At 41.8% G+C, this 11,499-nt stretch overlaps 1 protein-coding gene across 3 annotated transcripts; it reads right to left on the bottom strand.

Annotated features, from left to right (window-relative positions):
- Positions 1–1,613: 1,613 nt before the first annotated feature.
- On the bottom strand, positions 1,614–9,937 carry LOC128888740 (uncharacterized). 3 transcript variants are annotated; one of them, XM_054145845.1, is made up of 5 exons: positions 9,020–9,937; positions 6,631–6,869; positions 4,840–5,793; positions 2,152–2,503; positions 1,614–1,910 (listed from the first exon to the last, which is right to left on the bottom strand). In XM_054145845.1, exons 1-5 carry the CDS (start codon positions 9,125–9,127, stop codon positions 1,713–1,715), a joined length of 1,851 nt encoding a protein of 616 aa, XP_054001820.1. In that variant the 5' UTR covers positions 9,128–9,937; the 3' UTR covers positions 1,614–1,712. The 3 variants fall into 3 exon arrangements, with proteins under 3 accessions (XP_054001820.1, XP_054001823.1, XP_054001824.1); XM_054145848.1 differs by having other exon boundaries at positions 1,778–1,914; XM_054145849.1 differs by lacking the exons at positions 1,614–1,910; positions 2,152–2,503 and adding an exon at positions 4,400–4,757.
- Between the last annotated feature and the right edge of the window lie 1,562 nt (positions 9,938–11,499).

Here is an 11,499-nt window from a genome sequence, read left to right as displayed (position 1 = left end):
TCGAGGTCAGGGAGCCACGGTACCGCGAGGAATAGAGATCTGTGGAGAGGCGACAGTCGCAGGGACTGGGAAGTCCCGTGCTGGGATTGCAACGGGGCCAGAATCCCGCAGGGGAACCCAGGGATTCGCGTCGGTGCACGTCGGGTGTACGGAGACCGCAGCCTCGCGAACTGAAGCAAGTCTGGAACAAAAATGGAGACAGGACAAAATGAATTCTTTTATTTTGTATTTAATCGTTTGTAATTCTACTTGAAGAAAATAAAGAGAATAATTGCTTAGTGATTGGTAAGGATGATTGGTAGACTCAGGTGCGAAAATGAGGAAGAGGCGAATAAATTCTGGTTAGATCAGGAAAAGAGGTTATGTAGAGTATGTAAAGTGGAGAAAGAAAGTATGTTTTGTTTGAGGATGATCAAACTTTGTATGTCTCAGAATTAGTGTACGAACCGGAAATAAGGGAGAGCTGACACGATTCCGAACAACGATTTCCTTTGCAAAAATGTCGGATGGTGCTCCGTTTTTGAATTATTAACGAAAAACCACGGAACAATCACAGCGCCCGAGTAGCGCCCGCGGTAGCGTATGAGCCAAGGCGTCTTGGCTCATACGCTACTGCGGGCGCTCCACCGGCATACTCGCGCTCTGATTGGTCGGCCGCCTAGCGCGGAGTCTACGCTACCGCGGCCGCTCTACCGTGATCCTCGCGTTCTGATTGGTCGGCCACCTAGCTACCGCGGGCGCTCCACTGTGATACACGCGTTCTGATTGGTCGGGGTTTTTCGGTAATATCTCCCGAACGAAGTCTCGTGTATTTCATTTTTTATGATTGATATATTCATGCATTTATATATACGTCCTTATACGTATTACACTTGTCGTAATAGACAAGTAAATTATGGTTTACAGATACTATCTTTACAGTATACTAGCTATCAATTTCCTCCAATATTATTAATTTCCTCGCAAGAGATTACGCCTATCATTTCCCATATTTGTTATTTCTAAAAAATAAACGAACATTGAACTCCCGCCACAGTTGATACTGCTACGGCTCTCGAGCGTATAATATCCATCAAAGATGGAATATTTAAATATAAAATAAAAGAATGTCCCTTGTCATACTTGATGGAGTTGGCATCGCCAGTCCCAGAGGTCTCTGGAGGTCCTGAATATCCGACGTACAGTGTACGTCGTACACTTACATCGATCCTCGCTAATCGGACGCTATTTATGCAGGATCCCATGATTCCAAGTCCTCGATATCAAGTCGTAACAAGTCTGGCGGAGTTGTAAATGTTGGATCTCCCGGTTTCTGGGTCGTTGGTGTTAGACTTCAGCAGTCGAAGATCGATATTATCGTGTCTGGGGAATCGAAGCTTTACACTATCTAGCCTTATAGCTCGTAAATTGTCGATGCGAAAGGTTACTGCACAGCTATATCTTACCGAACTATGCATTATTTTTTTTTTTAACCATTCTTTAACGAGCTACCCCGAGTGGTTATTTATAAGTGCCTCACCCCTACATTTTAAATGTCTACTGGCTCCCCATAGAATTTGAACGATGACTATGCGGGAACAAAATTCACAGTTCGGAGATCTCTTACTCTTTTTATTCTTGTCAAAAAAAATTCGGTTTTCAACGCGATAGTGTTTTACAGAACGGTGGGGTATTGGTGAGAAGTTTGACTCTAAAATTGTAACGAAAAAGCGTTACGCTATGACTGCTAGGTATGAGTCACGTCTGTTTTTCCTCGGAGACCTCTTTCTCTTTCTCTGTCCTTTTCTACGTTCGACGCTCGACCCGAGCCAAATGTAAACACAGAATAGAAACTCGGACTGGATAACTCCATTGTTTGGGTGCCGATTATCTTTCACTGATCCGGTCTTTACTGTACTTCGAATTTTATTCTAGCTACACAAATATGTGTTCTAAGTAATACAAACATATAATACATATAATGTACAGTATATACAGTCAGTGTAATAAGTATTCGCACAGGAACCATTTATTTTAAATGGGTTGCTTTATGAATACTTCTTACACTGGCTATTAGTATAGGACGGCAGCTTAACTCGGTAGCACGGTATTTTTCTCTGTATCGTGCCCGTGACAAATCTACAAGTATCCCGATCAAAAATCGATTCCTACCTGGGCGTGTGGATCGTGGCAGAGATGATCGGCGCTTCTGGACAGCTCCGGCACCATGCTGGTGAAACTGATGTCCGAGAGCATCACTCTCCTGGCTTCCCGTGTCTTGTCGGAGAGCCGAAGTCTTCCGGGCACCCCGGTCGGCAGGGCGAATTTGCTGGGCAACGTGGTGAACGTATGGGCTACTTTGTGCGCGAGGTAGCTCTCGGAACGCCAATGAGCCGGTAGCGCTGAGATGTCCGTTTGAGCACCGGATTCTCGTCTCGCTCCACTGATTCTGTCCATCACTGGCCTCAGCGGTGCTGAGCTCTTCCGACGACTGCCCGCCAGGGCTTCTCGGTGGATGATCGGCCTGCAAAAGACGATAGTAGATCCTTTTTAACCAAAAAAGGAGAAGAAGGATAGTTTGGTCAATTCGACATGTATATATACAGCGTGTCCCAAAAATGTTGTAACACATTGAAAGAGGTGGTTCGGGAGGTAATTTGAAACAACTTTTTCCTTAGCAAAAATATTCTACGAGGCTTCGTTGAGGAGATATTAACGGAAAACATTGACCAATCAGAGCGCGAGTATCCCGATGGAGCGCTCGCGGTAGCGTATGAGCGCAGCTGCCTAGCGCGTAGCATACGCTACCGCGGGCGCTCCACCGGCATCCTCGCGCTCTGATTGGTCGGCCGCCTAGCTACCGCGGGCGCTCCACTGTGATACACGCGCTCTGATTGGTCAGTGTTTTCCGTTAATATCTCCCAACGTAGCCTCGGACATTTTCGCTAAGGAAAAAGTTGTTTCAAATCGCCTCCCGAACCACCCTTTTCAAGGACCTCCAACATTTTTGGGACACCCTGTATAGTACTTTAAGAATGTAAATATCTCACAACTCGATTTCCGAAGCTTCACGAAGTAAACTAATTACACAGAGTGTGGGAAATGATACGATTGGTGTAGCACCTCGCATTGTCCTGTCGGACGGGCGTTGGGAGATGGCAAATTAGCAATAACAGAATTTCAAATCAAGTTTCATGCAACTTCGGACCATTAATAGCTCGCGATAGATTCTCAAACGTAATTAGGTGCCAACACCACTAATAGCGGTTTCCCGCACTTGATTTAATTTCAGGCTCGTAACCTTATCAAGCACACGATTACACGTGACAATTTCCCGTACGACATTTTCTGTCATAATTATGACGAATAATAATTATATAAACACTTATATGCATACTTAAGCGAGTGAAATGGTAAACAAATATTATATTCAACCCTGAAAGTTTCACAGCAAAAGAGAAACAGTACTGGAAGAAATTGCGAGTGGTCTTGTTACAGACATACGATGGTGTCCAACAATAATCTACTTTTCTCCTTGTAATTACGTTCGCGAGAACGAACCACACGTTTCAATTTAAACTTTTGAATTTTGAAAGTAATCATTTTCAATGTTATATAAAAACACGCGAAATACAAATAAACAGACGATTACATTTTCGCAGAATTTCCTTTTTACTGAAAAGGTGACAAATGATTTTAATAGCACGATAGTATAGGACTGCGAGCGTGTGTATACTAATGGACAGGAAACGCGATTAAAGTGTCGTTTCATTTTACGTATGTATCAGTAATTAGGAAGGTCTGCATCTGGCGAGTTGGAATATGGTAAAAAAAAAATGGTCTGGAAATAAGTGAAGCTGTTTTATAGCTGCTGAGCACTTTGTAGCTAATTAAAGTACTTTCAGCGAATACGTGAATATATTGCCGTGAGAGTCTTTTCCCGAGTATATGTAGAATAAGGAACACTGTGAAATGTATAATTTTGTTAATATATAATTCCTCGGAAAGGTTAAATTAAATCAAATTTCTACACAAAATAGTTCAAACAATAACAACACCTGCACCATCTTTCAATTCAAAATTGAAATTTAATGAGTTATTTGCGAAAATCTAATTTGCTCTCTATTAATTTTATATAAATTTCGAATAAATATAATTACAAGATGGAACAAAAAATTCGTAATTTACTTTCATAAATGATCTGAGTTGTAATTACGTTTTAAATTCAAAATTGAAATTTAATGAGTTGTTTACGAAAATAATAATTTGCTCTCTAATAACTTTCCTAAAATGGAATGCTCTAATCTACTTGTATTATACCTGAAGAAGGAGGTTCCTAAAGAATACTAATAGATAAAATCTCTTATTTTAAGAAAGAAAATACTATGTACTTGTATTATACCTGAAGAAGGAGGTTCCTCAAGAATACTAATAGATGAAATCTCTTATTTTAAGAAAGAAAATAGTATGGCACTTGTATTCTATCTGAAGAGAGGTAACTGTTCCTGGATAGCACTAATAGATAAAATCTCTTATTTAAAGAAAGAAAATAGTATGTACTTGTATTATACCTGAGGAAGGAGGTTCCTCAAGAATACTAATAGATGGAACCTCTCGTTTCAAAAAAGAAGCTAATATATATTTCCATTATACCTGCAGAGAAATTCCAAACAATGCTGCCAGACAAACCCTCTTCCTTCAAAAAAGAAAATAGCCCAACATATACTTAAAACAACATCCCGAATAAAATTTCTTAAAAAGTGTCCCAATCCAGGTGCCTAAGTCAGGATAAATACCAATATTATTATCACATAAAATACCAACATTAATAACGAATTAATAAATGGATAGCACAATTACCTGTAAGCGGTGGGTGGCGCAGCCAAAGTGTTCCTCCTGACCGCGTGTCTGGTGGGGTATTCGGGCTCCTCGACGACACCGCACTTGCTGATGTCAGTCTCTACCAGCACCGAGCACTGCGACCACATCTTGTTCAACCTGGTGCTGGAGCTCTCGTCGAATCTGTCAACGCTTTCCTCGCGATCGATGCTGGAGCTCTGCGAGGACACCGCCTCCTCTACGGAGCTGGTCTTCTCTCCGTTGCAAACCAGAGACTCTCCCTCGCCAGACTTTGTATACTTGAGCAGCACCGGTTGATTGGCAGCCGGTGGTTGCTGCCACGATTCCGTTTCCGTGATCGACACGAGATCCTCCTGGAGACCCAGATCGCGACACGTCTCATCAGTAGTGAATATCAGCTCGATATCGTCCAATTCTTCGGACTCGTTCTCGGATTGATCGTTGACCTTGGGCTGGTCCACCGACTGACTCTGACGTTGAAGCTGCTGGTTCGCCTGGGTCTCCGGATTGTCGCTGAACACGGAATTGTCTCCATCCGATACGGATTTCAAGCTCAGGTCCTCCAAATCCTTATCAGGCACGTCCAAACGATCGCCTTGCGACTCGTTCGCGTCCTCCGCTTCCGGGTCCTTGGATTGTTTGTCGATCGAGGTCGGCGCAGCCTCGCTTGACGCGCTCTTGACGATTTCGTCCGATTCCATAGTTGCTGTTCGTGTAGGGTCTACGGGATCGGTCGAGTTGTCCTTTGATATCGACCGTTTCAGTTTTTCTTCCATGGAGGAAGCTCCTTTGGCTGTTTTTTCGACCGTGTGCGACTGCGAATCGAGGCTCTCGTTGCTGCTGCTCTTGCTCCCGTTCTGTCCTTTAGTCGGCTGCCTAGGTGCCTCGGACACGTCGTCCGCGACGGCCTTGTCCCTCGTCCCGTCCATGAGTGCGCCTGCTTGCCCTGACAGACTGATACCGTTTACATGGTGAGAATGACAGCGAGAATCCAGCCGCGTATACGCACGGTTATTAATAGAGGTGCATCGCGAACAGTGCGCGTCGCTTTTAATTAATACTGGAAAGAGGCCTAGCCATTGAGGCGCGGAGAGCTGTGATAAACTAGATGGAATCGTGGTCGCGATTGTACTTTAAAGTGTTTTTCGAGTGTTTTCGGAGTTTGTATTGAGAATTTATAGTAGTGTGGTTAACTTGGGGAGATATTGAGAGACTACTTATTCTACTCTGAACTCTATTTGCTCCCGTTTATATTTGTTATTGCACTTATGTTTATTTATTATTTCTCGCTCTAGGCTTTTTCCATAGTTCGTAATTTTTGTTAGCCGACCCTAAACCAAGAATGAAAAACCGAGTCGGACCGCCCGGGATTCGAACCCAGGCTCTCGGCGTGGTAGTCGGCTACTCTACGCACTGCTCTACCGTCCGTCTCAGTGTTTTCGAGTTGTGATTACGATTACAATCGTAATAAAGTGTTTTCAGTCATAGAAATTTTTTGCCTTAAAACCGACTTCAGATTCGCGTTATCCATCCCCCAAAAAACCCAGGATACCATGCTTTCTTCAAAATAAAATTTTTTTTTAAAATTACCCTATTTAAGCCTCACCACCTATTGGCACGAATTTGAACTAGAAATTTTTAATTTTTAATTTTTAATTTTGACACTGACTTCAACGTTACTCGAGGCTTTAGGCACGAAGTCGAGTGTCAAGAGGATCGTGCATCACGAAAAAATGTAAGATTCAGAAGTGAACTATTTAATTGCTGGCGAGAACACGTTTCAAGACTCACTCTTTGATGTCCTCTACTGCGAGTGGAAAAAGACGAGCCTGGGGCGGCGGGCTTGTGGCAGCATCACTAGAAAACTCGCTGTTCCTGCTTAGGATCTTTCGCCTAAGAACGTGATTCTCGAGAGCGAGCCTCTCAACGACGTCGACGTAACTCTCGCCAGAAAAATCACCGACGCTCTCCTTAAGACGACGAAGCTCTTCACGTGATGAGTCCAGCGCGGACCGTAACGATATCACAGTCTGGAAATATCAAGAAACATGACAAATGGAGATGGAATAATTCATTGGTAATATATTGGGTTAATTCATAAATAATTTGCAGGCGATGAGCATCCCTTGCTGGTCAACAATTTTTCACTTGCTAAATGGAAACAGGTGATAATCGAAAAATTGGTGATTTTTCGTTGATTAAAACTTATTTACGAGACAGTATATTTGGAAATAAACTGTAAATTAAAGAAAGGAAGATATTTATGTATAGACCGGGGATTTTGTGCATTTATGATATGAACTAATGTAATTAATCGTTGTTCACGATGCAATCTATCAAACATACTCACAACACAAACGTAATATTTTACAATATGTATGATATTGTTATAACAATTTCATTTTGTATACTTTTATTACCACCTTTATTATACAGGGTGTCTCAAAAATATTGGAGGTCCTTGAAAGGGGTGATTCGGGAGGTGATTTGAAACAACTTTTTCCTTAGCGAAAATGTTGTCCGAGGCTCCGTTGCGGAGATATTAACGGAAAACCCCGACCAATCAGAGCGCGAGGATGCCGGTGGAGCGCTCGCAGTAGCGTACGCTACGCAGTAGGCGGCCGACCAATCAGAGTGCGAGTATGTCGGTGGAGCGCCCGCAGTAGCGTACGCTACGCGCTAGGTGACCGCGCTCTAATTGGTCGGCCGCCTAGCGCATAGTCTACGCTACCGCTACCGCTCCACCGGCATACTCGCGCTCTGATTGGTCGGGGTTTTCCGTTGACATCTCCTCAACGGAGCCTCGGACAACATTTTCGCTAAAGAAAAAGTTGTTTCAAATCACCTCCCGAACCACCCCTTTCAATGACCTCCAACATTTTTGGGACACCCTGTATTATTTGCCTCATCCGTGAGAGGACCCTACGACCCTACGACCATCTCGCGATTAAAGGAAAATAATAATAATAAACATTACTTTAATTCTTAATCCTTCGAAAAATGATCGATCAAGCGTCTATTACAATCGTCGCTTACGTCTATTTACAATCGACCCAAGCACACCGTTCACTCGCAATTTCTTCTTTAGAAAGTTCTTCTAATATCGTAATCTTAGTTATCATCGTCAATTTTCAGACTTACGATTGGAATCTACGTTCTAATGGCTACGTTCTAATAATTTCAAGGAGAAGTATCATTTGTTTAGAAACTTTAGTGGTTTCCAGGATGGACTAATGGTAGGACTGCGCGGCGACGTCACACGAATACTAATAGGTATTTCTATTGAAAGTGTCAAGACCTCGTTATTAGACACGTACGGGTCGCATTAAGTTAAGAGGATAATCGGTGACCGCGTGCGAAAACTCTCGCTGGTTAATATACGGTGATCGTTCATTATCTTTATCAATCCATAGCGTACGAACTTGAACAAAATAACTGTTACAATCAAATCGCGACGCTACGGAGATCGTAATCTCCCTACAGCATCTTTATTAGAGATGCGGTGAATCGCTTCTGATTGGTAGAGAACATTCGTTTCACGAATTGTGTTGTTCTTAGATTATATATGTATTATAATATGGTCTGAAAGCAATGTTAATATAATTTTAATAAAATTTATATTTGACTCATTTGTAGTTTCAGTAATTACAGAGAACAGGTACGTCCTCACCGATTTCTACTAAAAACCGAACTAAAGGGAATTCATACGAAAGAAATTTTAAACAACTTTTTTTTTATCAAGTTAAAGTGACTTTCTTCACCCGAGGAACTCGTTCTTTTTTTTTTTTCAAACTTGCAGTAATTTCACATTTCACCATTTTTTTTTCGGGTTTCTCTTAGTTCACATAGAAGAAAAATGTACGAAAATGAAAATTTCTTTTGGGTTTTTTTTTTATTTTTTTTTTTTTTTTTTTTTTTGTGTCAAACCAAAATTACGACCCGCATCTTTCCCGCCGATAGGAGGTTTTAATTGCGAGGTGCTCAACAAATGCGCGTCTCAGTCGACTCAATTTGAATATTTCTTGTTGAAAAAATGTCTATGGACTACTCGAATATGTATGAAAATAGGATAAAAAAGTTCGATGGAATTAATTATTTGTAACCGTCCTAAAAAAATTCACGAAAAACCGCTGTTTTTAGACCTCCTACTGACGAATCCTGGTCAATTAGCGAACCTAACCTGATGCAAGGCTCTCACGACGTCCAGTCCGGGGATTCCCGGGGATGGCAGGGTAAGCTGCAGCCCCTGATGTTGAGACTGGCGGTGCCGACCAGCTTCAGCTTCCATGCCTCCTCCTCCCCGCCCGATGTATCCAACGAGTCCTTGCCGCCGCCACAGGTCATACCGAAACCTCTTTTTCCTCGTTCGTTCGACGACTCCAGTTACGATTTCACCGATTCGAATCGATCACGTTGCTCCAATTATCACTCGCGACCGCGATCGATTTTCACCGCCGAACTTATCGTTCACGTAACGACGAACAAACGCATCAAACAATGGACCACCATCGGGAACGATCCCTAAATCCACGAAAACAATCGTCGGACTTCGTCACCGCGTTCGTAAACGTGAAACTAAATGGGAGTATTATCGACACCCTTAAACGCGACGCTATAAATAGAACCGAAAATGTCAGGGATAGATAAATACACGTATACGCGTTAACCACGACGGTGTTTTTCATGCTAAATCTAGGATACGCAACGACGTGCTTCGCAGAAACGATATACGCGAGAAACGCGTGCCCTTCGATGTTACTCGTTGCACACGGAAAGGATACTAACGCGAAACGTCAATTGTAAACAGATGTTCCCATCGCATTTTTGTTTCTTTTTTTTTTTCAGTTGCAAACGGGTCTCAACGAGTCACGAATTTTCTGCGTGCCGCATTTTGAGCGACCGATTTTCCTTGTACGTTGAAAACGAATTCGAGTTTTCATTTGCAAACCGACGAGGCTAATTAATTCGTTCTTATCGTCGCGGAAATTACGAGCGCGTGACATTTGCGATTCGTTCGAGTATCAACGAATACATTACATCTTTTTTTCATTTTTGTTGAACAAGATACAAGATAGCAAGCACGTAAAAAATAAATCACGAACGAGTCGATAACGTTTAGAAACTCATTTGTCAAAATTTTATCTATAAAATAAACAGTATGCGTGACATTTGTAATTTGTTTGAATATTAACGAATATATCACATCTTTTTTTTTTTTTTTTTTTTTTTGAACAAGATACAAGATAAGAAGCACGTAAAAAATTAATAAATCACGAACGGGTCGATTACGTTTAAAAAATCGTTTGTCAAAATTGTATCTGTAAATTAAACAGTAATTTTATACGAGATTATGTTGAAACTTACTTTCAGCGATCTCCAAAGTAACGTCAAGATCTTTAATAAATTTATCAAAATCGAGGGAACGTTAATTAAAGAAACGATTGTTTTTTTCTTTCGGAAAGTGACGCCGTAGGTTCTGCGCGTAATACCATACGGATTGATTCACATTTACACACGCACTTTATCGTTCACTGTCGGAAACGTACTACTGTCGAGAACAACGTTTACGACGATGCTCGAATAGAGTTTTCCAGTCAACGATCATTGTTGCGACTGCTAAACGAGATACTAATCGATATCGAACGACCGGAAAGTTCAAAGATGCCACTCGAACGTGATCACTAAATATTTAAAATCTATTAAGCTCGATGTCGTTATATTTCTTCGGACACCGATTATCATTTGATCCTGGATTTTCTTCTTGTATACATGATTCGAGAGAATCGATTCAATCAGATCGTTTTATATTCGAGGAAACGCTTAGTTGTACGTTAACCTTAATTGTTTACAAAATTACTTTCTCGTAACTATAACGCGAAGCGTAATTTTCATACGAATGTCAACAATATAGCTCGAGCTGTCACTTGCCCTTTAATGCAGACGACGGATAGAAATACATACCCAATTACCAGGGTTGCCAACGTTTGCTAGATTATCGCTCGTACGACAAGGAGCATTTTCATTACGGAGTAAATACAGGGTGTCCCAAAAATGTTGGAAGTCGTTGAAAGGGGTGATACAGGAGGTGATTTGAAACAACTTTTTCCTTAGCGAAAATATTCTACGAGGCTTCGTTGAGGAGATATTAACGGAAAACTCTGACCAATCAGAGCGCGAAGATGCCGTCGGAGCGCTCGTGGTAGCGTATGAGCGCAGCTGCCTAGCGCGTAGCCTACGCTCCGCCGTGATACTCGCGCTCTGATTGGTCAGAGTTTTCCGTTAATATCTCTTCAACGAAGCCTCGTAGAATATTTTCGCTAAGAAAAAAGTTGTTTCAAATTACCTCCCGAACCACCTCTTTCAAGGTGGTACAACAATTTTGGGATATTTTTACACCCTGTAGAAGATATCCCAAAATCCAATAATCCATTTACACTGCATACGTTTAGCTCGCATTTTAAGCTATACACCTTACGAATCACGTTTCCACTAAATTAATTTTTCCCAATAATAACGCCAGATAATTTATGCCATGCATTTCATGTCGGAATATCCAGGGCCGCTTCTAGCCGTAAAACAAACGGGTGCCAATGCAAGACGTCAAGTTCTAGAAAAAACCATAGCCAATTTATAACCATAAAACTCAAAAAGTCACTACAA

The sequence above is a fragment of the Hylaeus anthracinus genome, unplaced genomic scaffold (genome assembly GCF_026225885.1).
Source record: "Hylaeus anthracinus isolate JK02 unplaced genomic scaffold, UHH_iyHylAnth1.0_haploid 11994, whole genome shotgun sequence".
Lineage (NCBI taxonomy): Eukaryota > Metazoa > Arthropoda > Insecta > Hymenoptera > Colletidae > Hylaeus > Hylaeus anthracinus.
This window is presented reverse-complemented; position numbering and strand designations above follow the sequence as displayed.